This window comes from Neomonachus schauinslandi, chromosome 14 (genome assembly GCF_002201575.2).
Source record: "Neomonachus schauinslandi chromosome 14, ASM220157v2, whole genome shotgun sequence".
Lineage (NCBI taxonomy): Eukaryota > Metazoa > Chordata > Mammalia > Carnivora > Phocidae > Neomonachus > Neomonachus schauinslandi.
This window is the reverse complement of record NC_058416.1, coordinates 84,109,258-84,128,680: the sequence shown is the minus strand read 5'-3', so window position 1 is coordinate 84,128,680 and position 19,423 is coordinate 84,109,258. Positions and strand designations below refer to the sequence as shown.

General features: G+C 51.3%; 1 protein-coding gene across 1 annotated transcript in view; it reads right to left on the bottom strand.

The window, feature by feature from the left end:
* The window catches only part of HVCN1 (hydrogen voltage gated channel 1), a 33,883-nt gene extending 16,660 nt beyond the window's left edge, over positions 1 to 17,223 (bottom strand). Inside the window, exons 1-3 of the mRNA XM_021698697.2 lie at positions 17,199 to 17,223; positions 16,723 to 16,802; positions 11,819 to 11,858 (exon numbers count right to left, since the gene is read on the bottom strand). Coding sequence (XP_021554372.1) covers positions 11,819 to 11,839 — 21 coding nt within the window. The 5' untranslated portion in view covers positions 11,840 to 11,858; positions 16,723 to 16,802; positions 17,199 to 17,223. The remainder of the gene's footprint in view (positions 1 to 11,818; positions 11,859 to 16,722; positions 16,803 to 17,198) is intronic.
* Positions 17,224 to 19,423: the final 2,200 nt, after the last annotated feature.

Below are 19,423 nucleotides of genomic sequence, written 5' to 3'. Positions count from 1 at the left end.
CTGATTTTTGGATAAAAATCCAAGATCCTTCCTATGATGTACATGGCCCTGTGGGATCTGGCCTTTTCTCCTTCCCCATGACCCGCTCACCACACTCCAGCCACGCTGCTTGCCCTTCTGTCCCTCCAAGCTCTGCATTCTCCCCGGGCCCAGGATTCACACAGGCTCTTCCCTCAACCTGGACTACTCTTCTTCCAACTCTGAGCTTGGCTCACTTTTACTCAGGCTTGACCCTTACTCAGAGAGGCCCTCCTTGACCCCTAAAATCTAAATCAGACCCCTTCTCAATTTTATAACCTATTTTTTACAGTTTCTAAGCAGAATTTTTTTGTGTGTGTGGCCATTTATTTATTACTCCTCTCTCCACACTAGCAGTTAAACTCCATGAAAGCAAGGCCTGTGTCCCCAGAGTCTCATGGGACACTGACCTAGAGCAAAAGCCCATCAAGCATCCGCTGGCTGAGGCAGTGGTTCCCTGTCTCCCATGCTGGGCGGCAGCTTATCTCGGGCTGGCCCCTCCCCTGCTAGGCCCCCAGGGTTGACCAAGGGCCAGGTCCGCAGCTATGCTGAAGCCCTCTGAGCAGCTCCTGGCCATAATTTTCCCCCCTAAAACACTTTACCTGGCAGATGGAAACTTCCAGTGCTAGTTTTCAGCATGGTGGGAGCCTTCAGGTGCTTTGCAAAAACCACATTTATATTTTGCAGGAGAGGAAATTTTTCTTTCTGAAACTATCGACCAGTAAAAAGCAACTTTCAGTAATCTGGGATGAAAATATTTACGGCACCCAGCGGAGCAGAAAACAACTCTGGTTTTAAGTCAAGAATAGGACATACCAAGAGCAGAGAAGTTTCAGAAAAGGTCAAAGATATAGTTGATCATGAAAATGTTGTGGGCCTCGGCAATCTCACCACCCACTTTGGGCTCTCGGGTTCCACCCCCTGCCTGGGCGGGTGGCAGGACTGACTCAGTAGCTACACAGAGCACCACGCTCAGTGCCTGGCCTGGAGCAGCCCCCCCCCCATAAGTGCCCACTGTTCTTCTTCAGCAACACAAACTCTCATTTCCACTCCTCTGCTTACCGGCCTGCTGCCTGCCTCTGCAGCCCCCTGACTCTTCAGTCCCATCAACCGATAGGGTCCCTCTGGGGCTTAAGCTAGATTGAGGAGTTGTTCCTGTCACTTGCAACCCCCAGAATCGAGACCAGTAGAGTCCCTGGTGCTGGACACTCCCCATCTCCATGTCCCCCGCATTAACCTTCGCTGTCCCACTACATCCTGACCCCTCTCTTGTCAGGATCACCTTTCAGTCTCAAAGCCCACAATGGGGTTCCCACCCTGACTGTCCTGCTTCCACTCACTGTTGACTTGGTTCCGTTGGACCATCTCGCCTCTTGATTTCTCTCCCATCTCCAGCCACACTCCTCAGCCTCCATGTCCCTGCCCCCACGCCACTGGAAGTCCCCTACACCCCAATCCTGACCCTGTGCTCATGCAGGGCAATTCTCCCCCCTTTGGTGGTCTCAGCACACCTGTGTTCTCAACACTGAGAACATGTGCAAATCAGTCTCATGTGCAAATCAGTCTCTAGCCTGAAGTCTGCTATCCTGCCAGGTCATTAGTTTGGCTAGGACCCAAACTCAATTTCTTATCTTTCCCCCAGATCCACTCTTTTTTTTTTTTTTTTTTAAAGATTTTATTTATTTATATGTCAGAGGGAGAAGCAGGCTCCCCGCTGAGCAAGGAGCCTGGTGTGGGGCTCGATCCCAGGACCCTGGGATCATGACCCGAGCCGAAGGCAGATGCTTAACAGACCGAGCCACCCAGGCGCCCCTCCCCATATCCACTCTTCCTTCCGTTTCCTTAGCATCACATCAACCCTGCTGCCCAAGCCAAGAGCCAAAGGTCATCTTGGGCTCCTCTCTCTCCCTCAAGGCTTGTCAATCTAACCTCCTAAACATGGCTGTTCCCGCTGCCCCTTCTCTTCTCTTCTCCCTCTTACTCTCTCCTGCTGCCAGCACCTCTTGCCTGGATGCCTGCGCTGGCCTCCTTCCTCGCCTGGCCTCCTGCCTGGTCCTTTCTCCACACGGCAGGGGCCAGGGTCCCCTTTCTGCAGTGACCACGGGGCTGTGTCCCAGCTCTCACCTGCCCCCTCCCCCAGGATCTTTAGCCTCCCACCCCGGCCCCTGCCAACCACCGCCTTCAGGACAAAGGCAAAGCTCTCTTGGTCTCCCTAGGCCCTGGTCTCCTCCCCAGGCCCCCTGCCTCTGCCACACCCCAGCCACACCCAGTGCCTCATGGTTCTAGAATAAACCTCACTCCCTCTTGCTCGAGGACTCCGCACACCTGCACCCACTGGCTGGTAGATCTTTTGCCTTTTGCACGCTATTGCTCTTTCAGATCTTACAGACATCTAGATTCTACCTCCCCGGGAGGCCTTCCTTAGCCGCCACCTGCTGGGGGAGCCTCCTTCCCCTATTTCCCTGTCTTGCCACTTCCTAAGGAGTGCTGGGGCATCTTGGTACCGTCTGTCTCCTGCTCTGGTCTGTGAATCCTGGGAGGGCAGGTGCTGACTCCTCCCTCAGTCACACGGAGGGGGTCGGTAACTATTTAATAAGTGAGTGAACAGTGAAGCGCAAGAGCTACCCCTCAAAGGTAAATGCATCGCCTGCTTCTCTTTTACACATGACAGGTATCATACCAGAAGGATTACTGCCTGGGAGACAGGGGGGCAGAAATGGGAAAAACAGACCTCGGAGAGAGAGAAAAAATGTTCTTGTGAACATCTCTTTTTACAGGCTTGGTCAGAAGCTGCCATCTGTAGGAGGGGGAAAGTCCCTATTTTGTGGTCATCCAACAATCACAGAAAAAGGTACTTCTAAAGAAATTTGGCAGACTCCTGATGTCCCTTAAGTCCCCATTTGCCTGCTCCCTCCCAGAGCCTACTTCTGGGGACCTGATTTGCTTATCATTCAACATCTGCCTCAAACTCCAAGAAGACACAAGAGCAGTGACATCTCTTATTACTGATTGTTTATTTCGTTATTTGTTTTATTATATTAACATACCACTAAAGTTCCTTAAATGCACGAAATAATTTTATTCCTAACAACCCCCTAAGGTTGAGGCCATCATTTTGGCGCTTGGTGAGGCAGGTGGCTTGTCCCAAGTCACGCACTTGGAAAATGGCAGTGCCAGGGTCTGCTCCCGGGCTGCTTTGACCTGGAGCCCATGTTTCAGAGCACATGGCTGAGAGAAAGCCACGCAGCCAGGGGCTGGAGATCTGCCTTCTAGGGCAGTTTCGTGGGTTGCACTGTGGCTGCCCCCAAATTCATGTCCACGTGGAACCTCAGAATATGACCTTGCTTGGAATATGGGTCTTTGCAGGTGTTAACTAGTTAAAAGGTCTTGAGATGAGATCATCCGAATTTAGGGTGGGCCCTAAATCCAATGACTGATGTCCTTATAAGGAGGGGACCATGTGCGGATGGAGGCAGAGACTGGAGTGCATCTACAAGCCAAGGATGCCAAAGATTGCCAGCAACCACCAGAAGCTGGGAGAAAGGGACAGAACAGATGCTCCCTCAAAGCTTCCAGAAGGATCCAACCCTGCCAAAACCTTGATTTTAGACTTCAAGCCTTCAGAACTGACAGAATACATTTCTGTTGTTTTAAGCCACCTGGTTCGTGGTTATTCATTAAAGCAGCTCCAGGAAGCTAAGGCAGAGAGTATGCGCCCAAGTCAGCCTATGACGGGTGGCCACGGGTGGCCTGCTCCCTCCTTTTCTTTGTGGGCCACACATCCATCCTGTACTCTGAGGAGAAAGCAGGCTCCTTCAGAGGTCACAAAACCATTGGGAAAAGCCCATTTCTTTTCTTTTCTTTTTTTAAGATTTTTGTTTATTTATTTGACAGAGAGAGACACAGTGAGAGAGGGAACACAAGCAGGGGGCGTGGGAGAGGGAGAAAGCAGGCTTCCCGCTGAGCAGGGAGCCCAATGGAGGACTCGATCCCAGGGCCCGGGGATCATGACCTGAGCTGAAGGCAGACGCTTAACCAACTGAGCCACCCAGGCGCCCCGGGAAAAGCCTGTTTCTGCCACCAATCCTGGCAAAAACTGCTTCCTTTTGCTCACAGCTTACAGGCCACCTCCACCCACTTCTGCTCTCGCTTGATGCTTGTAACAGTCCTGAGAGGTAGGCAGGGCAGGCTCTCCACTCCACAGAAGGGAAACTGAGGTGCAGGGAGGAGAGACCAACTGACCAAAGTCACATAGTGTGGCAGGATGACAGAGGCTAAGGAAGGGGGCTTGTAAATGGGTATATTCTTCTTAGGAGAGCAATGGGACAGTTTCTTTCATCTTTTGAAAAAATGTATGGGGCTGCCTGGGTGGCTCAGTTGGTTAAGTGTCTGCATTCGGCTCAGGTCATGCTCATGGGGTCCTAGGATCAAGCCTCACATGGGGCTCCCTGCTCCTCGGGGAGCCTGCTTCTCCCTCTGCCTGCCGCTCCCCCTGCTTGTGCGCACGCTGTCAAATAAATCAATAAAATCTTAAAAAAAAAGAAAAAAGAAAAAAATGTTTGAGTCTCTCCAATGTGCCAGGCATGGGAGCAAAGAAGGGGGTCAGCCTTAACCAGTTTCTATCAAAATTTAAAGTGTCCCTATCATTTGGCCTGACAAGGGACTCACACATAAGCACATGGATGCTCCCTAGAGCCCTGCTACAACAACCCAAACCTGGAAATGACCTCAAAGTCCATCATTAAATACACTGTGCAGACCCACACTAGAGAACACTAGGCAGCTATTCAGAAGGCAGTCAGCCGGTGTACCTGTAGGCATGGGCACAGAAGGGTGTCCTTGATCTATATGAACTCTAAGTGAAAACCAGCATGTCATGGACCAGATTGCATCATAGAATGCCATCTTTGTTAACAACAGACAAAATCGCGGTGCCTGGGTGGCTCAGTCAGTTAGGCATCCGACTCTTGGTTTCAGCTCAGGTCATGATCTCGGGGTCCTGGGATCGAGCTCCATGTCGGGCTCTGCGCTTGGCATGGAGTCTGCTGGAGAGTCTTGTTCTCTCTCCCTCTCCCTCTGCCCCTCCCCCTGTTCTCTAAAATAAATAAAATCTTAAAAAAAGCAGACAAAATCAATAACCCAAACCAAATGGTTCCCTCTGGAAGGGAGTGGGGTTGGGTTGGAGCGTGAGGAGAAACTTTCAAATTTTATTCTATTAGATTTAACCATAAGAAATAGCCATTTTTGGAGGGAGATCCTGCCTACAGAGAATTGAATGGTGAATGAAGTATTTGGGGGTCAGGCAGGAAGGAGAATGAGCCAATATACATTACTGGAATCCCTGGATCAGAAAACCAAACAATGGAACAGAACAAATACCTAAAAACAAAGATACGTAAGGGGTAGAGTCAGCATATGAACTCAAGTCTCCCAGCTTTGTTCTTTCTATAATGGTCCGCTAATGAGGGGAAAATATGGCAGAAAAGCTGATGTTTCGAAGCAACAGCAGAGGATTTTGTGAGAGGTAGAATCAAGGTTCTGAGGTGCAATCTGCCCTCCCTTGGCAGATGGGGAAACTGAGGCCCTATAACAAGGCAAATGCCTCCAATCAGCAGACACTCCCGGACCTGTGCCTGGGTCTCTCGTCTTCCAGGCCGGGGCACTTAAAACCTCCTCGGAGAAGCTGTCCCCTAGCGCCCACTTTCCCTCCCCCTCCGCCCACGACCTACTCATCATGAAGCCCCGTACCACCTACTTCTCCTCTCCTCTGCCACCGCCCCAGCCTCACCTCCACCTCCCAAAACCTAATCCTGTCACTCCCTGTGCGGAACAGGCTTGAGGCTGCTCTCCTTTGAAAGGCCTGCTTGGCCCTTGGTTGGCATCTGGAAAGTTCCACCACTCCCTGATATGAACAGCTCACGGCGCCTAGACTGTGTACAGGATGGGGCTGATGTTGAATACTTGCTTTCCTTCGGGGAGTCTGGAATTCTGCAAGTGCTGGACAGAAGGGGCCCCTGTGACCAGCCCCCGGCCGAAGCCGCAGGCACGGCGTCTCTCCCAGGTTTCGCGGTGGACATGGACCCACACGGTCACCACTCGCTCCTGGAGGAACTGAGTGAGTCCTGTGTTTGAGACTGTCACCCACCATCAGGGCCCTTCCTGCCCGGCAGCCTGCCATTGCCTGCTGAACACAGCCTGGATGGTGGAATGACCCCCCCACACACACACCCACACCCAGCAAACCTCTCCTCTGGGGGGTAGACAGGGCGACTTCCAGCAGCAAGGTGACCTACCCCAGTGCCGCCTCCCCCCCCAACCCCCCCCGGGGATGTGTGTTCTGAGGAATGCCTATTTTTAAAATCAGGGAAGTCTTTAAATAAGCGTGACAGCTTTTCCTTCTCTAGGGCGGGGAGGAAGTCTGAGGTTGACAAAAACAACCATCGCTGGTGCGGGACTGCTGCTTACGGGCTGAGGAGCCCGACCGGGGGCCCAGGCTCGCCCCAGAGATGCGGCAACATTTCTCTCCTTTTCCCGCAGGGTCGGGATCCCTCCTGTCTTCATGAGAGTCGTCTGCCAACCCGGGGAGGCAAGAGGATGGCGAGGCTGGCTGGAGATGATGAGGGGAAAGAACATCCCATAGCAGGAGCCGTAGTGTTAACTAGCCCCCCCCCCGCCCCCCCCCCACCCCCGCCCCAGCACCTGCCATTTCTGAGCTCCTTACAAAGCCCTCAGGTGACACGTTGCAACACATTGTTTGGCCTCAGGAGAAGGGGATTGAGACATTCCCATTTACAGGAGAGGCCAAACAATCTGCCCCAGGGCTCACGGCCAGTGAGAAGCAGAGCTCTGATTCGGAGGCAGGCTGCCTGGCCCAGAGCCCCCTCCTCTTGCAAGGACCCCTTTGACCACCACCCTGGATGGACCGGGCTCCCAGCTGTGAGGAGCTCAGCGCTGTGCAGGGAGCTCAGCCCAGTGTTACTCCATGAGAAAAACACACTTTAATCCTGCCTTTTCATACACACTGACATACGTGTGTTCTACAACCAAAGTTTCTAAGTGCGAGCCCTCTTGTGGCTTCCATTTTTATTCTATTTCATTGCTGAAGCGACCGATAGCAGCCCATTAATGGATTTCAGGAGTCACCAATGAGTTGAGTTTGAAAGACACAGGTATGGGGAGGATGCACCCAGTCTATTTCCCTGGGGTCGGGAGATGACTGCCAGAGAGGAGACAGCCCTGTCCAAAGTATGTGACATCAGCCATGTTAACTGGGAAGCATAAGTCACGTTATTTTATTATGAAAGCATAAAGAAAACAAAAACATAGCAAGAAAAAAAACCCAGTTATTCAGCCAGAAACGAAGACCTATCACCAGTGTGACTGAGTCATCCAGGCAACTCCCAGCCCCAGTGTCTTAGCAATGCTTTGGCCGGGTGGGGGGAGAAGATGGGGCGAACAGAAGTAAGGACACCCCTCTCGCCCACGGAGAGAGCAACCCTACCCAGCCACCGTCTAACCAGTGCCTCTCAGCCCTGGCTGCACTTTGGAACCACCTGCAAGCTTTTAAAATACCCAAGGCCTGGGTCCCAGGCCCCAAGATGATGATTCAGTTGGTCTGGGGGTGGCCTGGGTGTTGGGATTGCCCATGTGCAGCCAAAGTGGAGTACCAGCACTGTAAATAAACCTGAAGCCTCCAGACGCCTCAGGAGAAATATGCGAAGGGCTACTGCGACCTCTAAGCCCGCTGGCTCCCAGGTTCCCCAGATGCGGCTGGTGACACACGATCATCTGAGAGGGGGAAGAGGTCAGCTAACGGCTAAGAACCCAGCTCGGCCTCATGACCCAGCGAGCAGGCTGTCTTTGCTGTAGCCTGGCCCCGCCTCACAACCCGAGAGGGAGTATCATTGTTCCCATTTCACAGAAGAGGAACTCTGAGGCACAGGGCGGTGGGAAGGGCTCTCCGCAGAGCTGGCTGTGGGTAAGACAGGTCTGAAAAACTCTGCCAGTTTCTCCTACAACACCATCATTTGCCCCTCAAACACCAGGGCAGCCGGATAATTCAAAAGCTCCTAAAAGCAATTCAATTAAAACAACTTTTTAAAAACACAATTAACTCCACAAGGGTAAATTACTAAAAGGAACTGGTCCTTCGAATCAATAGAGGCTCAGTTGCTACAGGTGGTCCTGACCCAATATTCCCCAGTGCTTGCCAGCAACTTGTACTGGCCTCCGCGTCACGACAAAAAGGTTCCTGTGGCCCCCCACCAATTGTCAGTGCCCTCCCCCCAAAGTGTGTCCTCTGTTCCGCATCCCAATTCTGTGCTTCTGCTGTTTCTGTGCCTTTAACCCCTCCCCCCCACCCCACCAGTTCCCTGGCTCCATTCAGACCCATACGCAGCACAACCACCCACCCCCACCCCCGTCTCCAGCTTTACCTGCTGTCATTCACCCTAATGAGCAGACCTTTACCCTCGATCTATTTCTTTTAGCATTGCGAAAACCGAGCAAAAGAAAAGAAATTCACGATAATCCCAACACACCAGACTTCTCCTCCGCCTGAGGTCTCTTTCTCTCTAATCAAAGACGGCAGACAATTTTGTATCTTATTTTTCCCACTAGTTACGTGCATCAGATTTATGCCTTCTTCATGGCCAAGAAACTTCACCAAGAAGTTAATGCTCTCACTATTGCATCTACTGATTGATTACTCCTCATTTTTAGCACCTTTTACCACCAATTCGAAGACCACATTTTCCCAGAGCTTAACATTCCTGAAATCTGAATGTCTCACGAATGACCGGTTTCAGCGTTCGGTCAAATTACATCACAATAAACGGCAGCATTATTTTCTCCGTGGGACAAAATAATGGCGCATCTACTATGAGTGGGGACTGATGGGCTACGAAATATGGTGCTCGCAATTCGTTTCCTTCTGACGGGTTATTTCCTTTTAAGTGAGATGACCAGGTTTGATTATGAACATTTTCATGGTTCTGGACACACACTGTTGAATTTTTGTCCAGAACAACTGTATGGGTTGATCCAGCCGCTCACTAGGTATGAGCTGGCTTCACCACGGAATAACCAGCATTGAACATTTTGGCTTTTTTCCCCTTTTCATAGGGAACTACAAATGAAGGAAAGTAGGAATTGTTTCCATTTGCCTTTGACTAATAACAATCGCTGAACTCCTGAGTTGCTCCCTCTCGGGTGGCAGGCCCTGTGCGTCCAATGCCTTACCAGGAAGGGTCACAAGTCCATGGTGAGGACTGTCGACCCCACTCATGGCCGCGGACACAGAGGCTCAGGGAGGTTCGGAAACTGGTCTGAGGTCACACAGCCCACAAGGGGCGGAGGCAGGATTTGAATGCTGGCCCTGAGCTGCTTTCACCGTGGCTCACGGCTCAGCCGCCGGAGCAGGTGGTGGGCTAGCATTTCCCAGATTGGCAGGAAGTCCCGCTCCAGCACTAGGCTTCTCCCGGATGAAAGTGCAGGCTCCTCAGCTGGCCACGGTGGGGTGGGGCGGGGTGGGGCAGAGTGGGGTCCTCCTCCATCACCGCCCCCACCCACCTCCCCTCTGCTCTATGGAGCTCTACATAAGCCTGCTTCCTGGCCTTTGTCCATGCTGTTCCCGCCTCTAGAAATGCCCTTTCCTTGGACCCCATGAGTTCAAATCCCAAGGCCCAGCTCAAAGGCTGCCTCTTCTGCAGAACCTTCCATGACCCTCCAAAGGAAAGGAGACTTCCTCCTCTGAACATCAGTCCCACATTCTACATACACACCACTGCCATTGCCGCCCCAGATTCTGGGCACCTCACTCACAAATCCCTCCCCACCCCCACCAGTGCCAGTGCCAAGCCCCTGCTGCCTCCCCTCCTCGCTAGCCCTCAATGTCCTTGCTGGTATTTCTACCCACTTCCACAGGATACCAGAGAAACTTTTCCAAGTTCAGGCCTGATCGGTCACTGCCCTGCCTGCCCACTGTTCTTAGCACCACCCCCAGAACCTTCCGTGTCCCCTGGGCTCTGCCTGGCCTTGTCTCTCCAGACTTAGCACCTCCTGGCCCCCCATCACGTTGCTCCACCCTGGCCTCCTTCAGGCCTCACTTCTACCTGCCTTCTGGCCTCTGCATAGGCCGCTTCCTCTGCCAAGACATCCTCTCCGTCTTCCCCCGTACCTGGTTCCCTGCTCCGGCCCTCCAGGTGTTGGGTCTGGAGGCCCTTCTGATCTCAATGGCCCCAGTGAGGGGCCCACATGAACCATGGCCTCTCCTTTACGGCTCTGCCCATGTGCACCTTCACACATTCCGTTTTGGGACTTGACAGGGGTCTGTCGCTCGGCCAGAGGAAGCCACAGGCAGGCAGGGACCCGTGCTTTCCTGCTACAGCCTGACAGCTGTGGTCCGTGCCAGGACACAACTGGTGCTGATAAACATTTGTTAGGTGCATGAATGACCGAGGGAAGGAATCCTCCCCACGAGTCCTTGTTGCCCCTGTGATCCCCATTCCCTGCTCCCTCCCTGCCAGGGGTGAGCTCTTCCCCCTGGAGACCTACCCTGTCTTTGGGATACACTGTGTTTGAGAAGCGTACAATCATGCTTAGACTGTGTTTGAGAAGCATACAATCATCCTAATTACTCAACCATGTAGTGAGTAATTAGGGCATGGAAGCCAGGCAGCATGGGTCCAAACCTCTCACCAGCTGTGTGACCTTGGGCAAATTGCTAAACCTTGCTGTGCTTCAATTTCCCAAGCTGTAAGAGGGGGAAAGAAATAATAGTACTTTTAATGCACAGGGTTGTTGTGAGGACTAAAAAACCAAATACACAGAAAGCCCTGAGCACATGCCTGGCGCAGAGTGGGCGCTCAATAGATGTTGTTCATGTTATTATTGGTACTGCTCAGCCACCATATTTTATTTAATTCAAAGATGAACATTCTCCCCAGATTCAACATTTCTGAAGTCAGAACTGGTAGCATCTAGAATGGACCATTTTTCCCCGCCACACTGTAAACAAAAAAAAAGCCCTAAAATCCAAGTGACTCTTACAAAGAAAGGGGGCATCATTATCATCCCATGACCCTGCTTCTTGGACCTGCCCTGATCACCCTGCTGCTACCCTGAGCCTCCGGCTCTACCTGCCAGGCCCCCGGAACCTCCCAGGGAACAGCAGAAATGGAAGCCAGCATTTCCTTTCCATCTTGTCCTCACCCTTCACAACAGATGTCCCCCCAAGCCCAACAAACCTGCACCGCAGATATCAAGGACGGAGTTTAATAGTTGCTTGGGATGATCACATGATACAAAAGGCAAAGCATTTGCTCTGGAGTCAGGCCGGGGTGAGATCCTATTTCTGCCACTTTCTACCTGTGTGATCTTGAGCAAGTGTCTTTATCTGTAAAATGGGCAGCAGGGAAAAGCCACTTAGGGACTATCAGCCTAGCAGTTTGAGATCACGGTCTCCTCAACTCTTCCTGACAAGGCTTCAGGAACAAGGATAATTTTCTCTCCCTTTTCCAGATAAGCAGACGGAGGTCTCAGCGAGGTGAAGGTCAGGGCCTCGTGACACATGGTTATTAAAATGCAGAGGTGGGATTTGAAGGATCTGATTCAGATTATTAGGCTATCTTGAGGTCTCTGAATTCCTGCTATAGTTTTCACCTTTGTGACTAAATGCTTCGGTATGGCAGAAACAGCCCAAACATGTGTTTTCCCTTTATCCTGTTTGAAACACCAAACAGAATTGTCTTCAAGCCTGGGGAGGTCCTTTAACGCTGCTGGTCCACCAGAATTAATTTACCTTTTCATCCCAGGTGGCCATTTTCCTGTCCTCTCTGGATCTGAAAAATAAGAAAACATTTGTCTAAATCTGACATCCTGCTATCATTTATCTTAGTATGTGCTTTGCAACACTTTGTTACCAATTATTTTTAACTTGCTTATGTTAACAGTGTCTGAAAATAGCATAAAGCTCAAAGTGTATGCAGAAGGATGCACACCCTTGGTATATATCCAAAAGAATTGGAAACAGGCCCTCAAATACATATACACAAATACTCATAGCCAAAAGGTGGAAATAGCTCAAGTGTCTGTTAGGGGATGAATGGATAAATAAAAGCCGTTCTATCCATACAATGGGAATGTCATCCAGCCATAAAAAGAAACGAAGTCCTGATCCGTGCTAGAGCATGAATGAACCCCTAAAACATGACACTAAATCAAAGAAGCCACATGAAAACTTCACATATTACATGATTCCACTGATATGTAATACCCAGAATATGCAGATCCACAGAGACAGAAAGCGATTGGTGGTTGCCAGGGACTGGGAGTTGAGGGGTAGGGAGTGACTGCTTAATGGACGCAGGGTTTCTTTTTGGTTTGATGTAAATGTTCTGGAACTGGATAGAAGTGGTGGTTACGTGACATCAGGAATGCACTAAATGCCACATTCACTAAATGTTCATGGAGTTGTAAAATGGTTAATTTCATGTTATGTGAATTTCACTCCAGTTTAAACTTAAAAAAAAAAAAGACACATAGACATACATTACAGTATCGGGAATGCTCTGGAAAGCAGCAAAGTATCTATATGTCCACCAATGAGGGTCTGGTTAAGTCAGTTTAGGTATATCTGAGCAGTGAGAAACTCTAGTGTTGTTAAATCTTCTTCGTATGTGGATGAGGAAGGAGGTGAACGATACAGTAAAACAAAGAAAAATTCACACTGCAGCATAATATACACAGTATGACCCCCATCTACGTGAAAAATTACATATGCACTTTTATTTTTTTTAAAGATTTTTTTTTTTTTTTAATTTATTTGACAGAGAGAGAGAGACAGTGAGAGCAGGAACACAAGCAGGGGGAGCAGGAGAGGGAGAAGCAGGCTTCCCGCGGAGTAGGGAGCCGGATGTGGGGCTCGATCCCAGGACCCTGGGATCATGACCTGAGCCGAAGGCAGATGTTTAACGACTGAGCCACCCAGGTGCCCCTACATATGCATTTTTAAAAATAAGTCTGTAAGGATATAGCCAAACTCTTTACAGTGATTATTGCTGGACAAAAAGGGAGTGATCTGGGGGACTGATTTTTGTAGGTATTTTCCTTCACTTCTGTAAGGTCTGACCTTTTACAACGAGTGTTACTTCTTAAAATTTATTTTTAATGTAGGTGACATAGGCATGTACTAAAAAACTGAAACAATTCAAAAAGATATACTATGACTAGTAAGCCTCCTTTCTACCCATTCTTCCCAGAAGCAGCCACTCTTAGCAGTTTCCTATTTGGCCTTCAGGGGTATCCTATGCCTTCGCAAGCACATCCATATTTACTCCTTTTCTCTCGTTTAAACTTCAACAAACGTGAGTCCACGCACTCTGCTCTGAACCTTGCTTACTTCCCTTTAGGGTGTGGTGGGCTCCATAATGACCCCCCCTCCCTCTAAAGGTGCACCTGTCCTAATCCCAGAACCCGTGAATATGTCACTTTACATGGCAAAAGGGACTTTGCAGATGAGATTCAATGAAGGATCCCAAGATGGGGATTATCCAGGTGGGCCCAATGTAATCAGAAGGGTCTTTATGAGTAGAGCAGGAGAATCAGAGACAGAAGGATATGTGAGTACAGAAGCGGAAGTTGGAGGGAAGGGATTACAATCCAAGGAACGTGGACAGCCTCTAAAAGTTGGAAAGGAAACAGGTTCTCCCCTAGAGCCTCCAAAAGGAATGCAGCCCTGCCAACACCTCGATGTTGGCCCACCGAGATGGATTTTGGATGTCTGATCCCCAGCACTGTAAGGTAACAAATATATGTTGATTTAAGCCATCCAATTTGTGGTAATTTGTTATAGCAGCCATCAGAGACTAATACAGTATTTCCAATTGTTCTGGATCAGTACGTGCTAGATCAGGTGCACTCCTTGGAATGACTCCACAAGGTTTCCCTGTAGGAATGTGTGTAGTCTCGCTAGTGATCAGAATTTAGATTATTTCCCAAACTTTTGCTGCCCCAATGTTCCAATGAGTAACCCTACACACTGTGTGCTTTTATAATTTAAGAAAAAATTATCATTTTGAGAAAATTATTCACAAAGACTTAAAAAAAAAGTTCTTTCTCTCCTCAGTACCATGCTGCGGGCACAAGGGACTCTCAAAGGGTTTCTTGATGGTTGACTGGCAGAACAGCTTCTGCAACCAGCAGAGTTCAGCTCAGTGTGTTCCTGTTCTAGCCCCTGGGGGCCCTCACCCTGCTCTCATGAGACAGTCTCAAGTGGAACCTTTAGCACAAGCAAAGGTGAAGGGAACAATTAAGGTGCCCTGGAGATTTCTTTCCACAAGACAGGAAATAGAACAAGCACATTTATAGAAAAACACCCAGCTTCACTAATTCAAGCAACAGAAAATTTAAAGATACATACATGACCTTTCCATTAAACTAGACAAAAGTGTTAAAACTCAGTGCTTGTGAGGCTGTAGGGAAACTTGCACATACCGCCAGGCATTGTTTTTCTTCAACAGCCTTCGGGTGCTAGGTGGCAAGTGCCTTCAAAATAATCATACTCTTGACTTGAACACATCAGTTTGGGAACTATTATCTCAAATCATTTCGTAGCAAATTACAGGTACAATGTGGACAAGCTAATTTGGATATGATGGCTAGAACCTGGAAAGACCCCATAAGCCCCACTTTAGAGAACAGCTGAGGAAGGCAGTGGGCTGTTAGAAGGAATGACAATTCTGAGGTCTATGTGTGTGTGTGTATATATATATATATATATCTTTTCTATACAGAAAGAAGGCTGTTAAGCAATGACAAGTAGAACCCTGATGGTTGTGCACACCACTGGCAACTGTAAAACATAATTGGAACATTTACTACGTGCCAGGCACTGTGCTGGGTTCTGGGGGAACCCGAAGTAACGAAGAAAAAGGTCAGAACCCTGCTAGATGGATACTTTAGCTGGGTAGACAAACAAGGAACGTAAGTAAGGTAACATCCCCTGAGCCTAAGCATGGGAAGAAAGAGAAGAGTAATGCAGTAAGAGAGCAGGCGAGTGTGGGTCCTGTGGGTGTAGTGGTCAGGGAAGACTCCAGAAGGCAACTTGGACAGTGGTCCCTGAATTGCAAAGAGGTAAGTCACAAGAAGATGGCCAAGAAGAGCATTCTCTGGAGAAGGAAGACCACGTACACAGGCCCTAGGAGGGCAACTCCCCTCCACCAAACCTCAGCAAGTCCAAGGAAGAAAGAGGAGGTCAGTGTGTCTACAGGGAACATGCAGTGGGAGAATGGTGGCAGGAGACAAGAGTCTGATCTCACAGAGGGCTTGGGAGGCAATGCTGAAGATCTGGGGGTCAAGGGTGGTGGCAGGGAGGCCAAGAGGAGGCAAAAGATGGTGGCGATGCAGAGGAATGGCCAGATTCAGAACATGCAGAGGAGTAGAAGCTGCTGTGGGCTTAGATGTGGGGGATGAGAGGAGGAGCAGGTTTTGGGGCTGTAAGAGTGTGGGCTTCCTCCTTCTTGCTTAAACCAGTGATCACGGAGGGCTTGGGGACTGCAGAGTGGTTCTGGAATTGTGCAAGCCTCAGCTCAAAGATTTTCAAAGCGCTGCTCCTACTAGTCTTTCCCCCAGGGACTCAAGAGTGTGAGAAGTTGCTGCTGCTACGCTTGGTCTTACTCAAGAAGCTTCCAGCTGCTGGTGGGGCTGTCCGGAAATACTGCAGATCTCAGATAGCCCTGACTGACCTGAGGTTAAAGGTGTTTGGGACAGAGGAGTGCTTTCAGAGGGGCTGGAAGGAGCTGGGGTGTGGGTGGGGCAGAGCTCCGTAGTAACCTTGAGCCAGGAGCTGAGCTAAGCCTTTATACCAAGCATCTCACTTCATCTCAGCAATGCTGTGAGATAAGTACCATGCTTAACCCCATGGGACAGTTAAGGGAACGGAGGTATGGAGAGGTGAAGTCCTATGGCTAAGCCTGCAAAAGCCCCTGCACCCAGCAGAGGTGCTGCCTAGAGATCTGGAAGTTCCCATGCGCTGGCTGTACCTGTGTGTGCTGGAGTTTCACCTGTCCCCAACCCACCATTCTCATTCCTCAGCACACCTTGCCCCAAGATACGTTTATTTTTTTATTTTTATTTTTTTTTTAAGATTTTATTTATCTATTTGACAGAGAGAGACACAGCAAGAGAGGGAACCCAAGCAGGGGGAGTGGGAGAGGGAGAAGCAGGCTTCCCGCTGAGCAGGGAGCCCGATGCGGGGCTCCATCCCAGGACCCTGGGATCATGACCCGAGCTGAAGGCAGATGCTTAATGACTGAGCCACCTAGGCGCCCCAAGACCTGAGTGTTTAAAAGTATTCCCAGGTGAAGGATTTTTTTTTTCTTAAGATTTTATTTATTTATTTGACAGAGACACAGCGAGAGAGGGAAAACAAGCAGGGGGAGTAGGAGAGGGAGAAGCAGGCTTCCGCTGAGCAGGGAGCTGGACACAGGGCTCGATCCCAGGAGCCCAGGACCATAACCGGAGCCAAAGGCAGACGTGGCCCCCCAGGTGAAGGATTTGCTGCCCTTGAGGATGGCTCATTTCAGCCTCCTCCTGGGATACCCAGTACTACCTTTATCCTCACTTCTCCCCCTGCAGTCTCCCGGGGGGGGGGGGGGGGGGGGGGGGAGGGATGATGAATAAAAGGTTTTAGGGGTTCACACAGACCTGGGTGTAAGTTCTGGCTCTGCCTCCTTTGGCTAGGTGACCCAAGGCAAGTGGCTTGGCCCGAGATTTGGTTTCTTCACCTGTAAGAGGGAGACAAAGATGGTATTTACCTCACCTGTTGCTGCGCTCAGCGGGTGATGAAGGCACCTGTCTCCAGGTTAAGCCCGCCATACAAATGCTTCTCAACGCTCCCGTTTTCAAGGGGAGGTAACTGAGGCCAAGAGGGGCTTCCCTCCAAGACCTGTGGCACGGCGTCTCCTGTCCTGCCCCTCCACCTGACTCTAGTACGCCCTGGACAGGGCAGGGGGTCCCCGGGGGGGGGGGGGGGCCCCGTCTGCCCGCGCTGGCCGGCGCTGTTAGACGCTGGAACAGAGGGCAACGGGGGGCGGCGGGGGAAGGTCCGAGGCGGGGGTGAGGGTCCGTTCCCCGGAGGGGTCGGGATAGGGGCGGCGCGCTAACAGCCGGGGAGCACTTACCCTGCGCCCCTCCCGCCGGCGGCCACCGCAGCAACTGCGAGCTCGGCGCCCGCCCCGCCCGCTCCTTCCTCCCCGCCCGCCCCTCCCCCCGCCCCGCCCCCCGGGCCGCCCTCTAACCCTGCCCGCGCCGCGGTCCCGGGCTCTTGCCTGTCTCAGCGCCCTTGCCCTGGCCTGTCTGTGTCCCTGTTGGTCTCTGGCTGGCCGCCTCCCCCGCCCCCTCCCGCTCCGCAGACCCGGGGCCTGGCCTGGGCCTCCTGCGCTCCCGCAGATGGACAAAGGTCCCGCCCGTGGGAGCCAATCGCGAATCACGAGAATCCTGTCCCGGGCTAGCCTGAGGGAAGGGGTGGGAGGAGGGAACCACTTCCTTCCTCCTGCGGGACGGAGTGGGGGCGGATCCACTCCCCTCCCCACCACACACACGCTCCGGGAAGCTGGGCCTGATGTCCGGCGGCACCCCGTCCTGTTCACTTAGGGGTGGCTCTGAGTGGCTTTGCTTGTCCCCTGCACTGTATCTGCCCGGCAGAGGTTGGAGAGCGGGCAGAATGTCGTAAAGGGATGGCCAACCTTGAAGCCCGCAGGCCACCCCGGAATGCGGGGAGGAGGTCTCTGCGCTAGAGGAACAAGCCTTCCCGCCTGGAGGCTGAGCCCCCTTGCTCGGGCTGACTCCTCCTTACCTTCCAGGCCCAGCTTCACCGTCCCTCTCCTCCGGGGGCTTCCCCAGCACTCTGCTCACGCTTCATTTCTGGCACTGTCCGGGAATCCGTTTCCGTTAGCCTCTGTCTTCCTAAAAAGACCGTTTGTCCCAAACCTCAGGGTGGAGGCCCTCTCCTACACATCTCCCTGCTTCTGGTTTAGTTGGGGGGCGGGAGGAGTCTCCATCCTGGGGGCTGTCTTAGTTCCCTATTGCTGCTCTAACAGGTTACCGAAAACCCAGTGGCTTAAAACACAAATTTGTTATCTTAGGGCTCTGGAGGTCAATAGTCTAAATGGTCTTAATAGGGCTAAAATCGAGGTGTTGACAGGGCTTTGTTCCTTCTGGAGGCTCCAGGGGGATCCTTGCCTTTTGGAGCTGCCAGAGGCGGCCTGCGTTCCTCAGCTGCTGGTGGCTTCCCTCTCACCTCTGCTTTCATCTCCTCTAGAACTGACTCTTCTCCCTCCCTCCTGAAAAGACCCTTGCGATGACCCTGGGCCCACCTGGATAACCGAGGCTCCTCTCCCCCTCTCTACAGCCTTGACTTCATCACACCTGCAAAGTCCCTTTCGCCAGGTATGGTAGCATATTCACAGGTCCTGGGGGGTAGGATGGGGACATCTCTGGGGCCTATTGTCTGCCTATCACAGCGGTAACGTTTCCATTGGCTTCCACCAAGTCTGCTTTTCCCAATCCTGCCCCCCCACACACCTCCTGTAGGGCAGTAGGCTTTCTTAAAAACATCTCAGTCTGGGGAAGCCTGGGTGGCTCAGTTGGTTGTGCATTGGACTTTTGATTTTGGCTCAGGTCACGATCTCACGGTTCTGGGATCAAGCCCCGTGTGTGTCTGGCTCTGCGCTCAGCAGGGAGTCTGCTTGAGGATTCTCTCTCTCCCTCTCCCCAACCCCCACGCTCAGTCTCCCTCTCTTTAAAAAAAAAAAAATAACATCTCAGTCTCATCTGACTTCTCGGTCACATTTTGTTATTGCAACATTCTTATTCCAGTCCTTAAGCCATAGTCTGATCCATTTTATTTTTTAAAAAATATTTATTTATTTGAGGGTGGGGGGGGGGAGAGCAGAGGGCAAGAGAATCTCAAGCAGACTCTCAGTCTCACAACCCTGAGATCATGACCCGAGCCAAAACTAAGAGTTGGACCCTTATCCGACTTCGCCACCCAGGCACCCCTAGTCTGGTCCATTTTAAATGTCAATCTTATATTTGATTAAAAATGTCCCTCCCCTACCAGTGTCAGCTGGACAGAGTGGAGAGGATGTGTGCACTGGTCTGGTCTCTGCATCCACTCCCTCAGGAGTGGGAAGAGGTGGAGAGAACAGGTATCAGGTATCTCCTCCCCTAATTGCCCACCCCAAAGCTGCAACCCTCTTTCCGTTGGCTTTAACAATTGCTCCTGCCTGTAGTTACCAGCTTAGTGCAGACAGGTGGTAGCCTCAACAGGCCCTAAGAGGGCAAGGCTCAAACCACGTCCCTGGCCTGATCTTCTGGCAGACCCCTGCTGGAGGCATCTGTCATC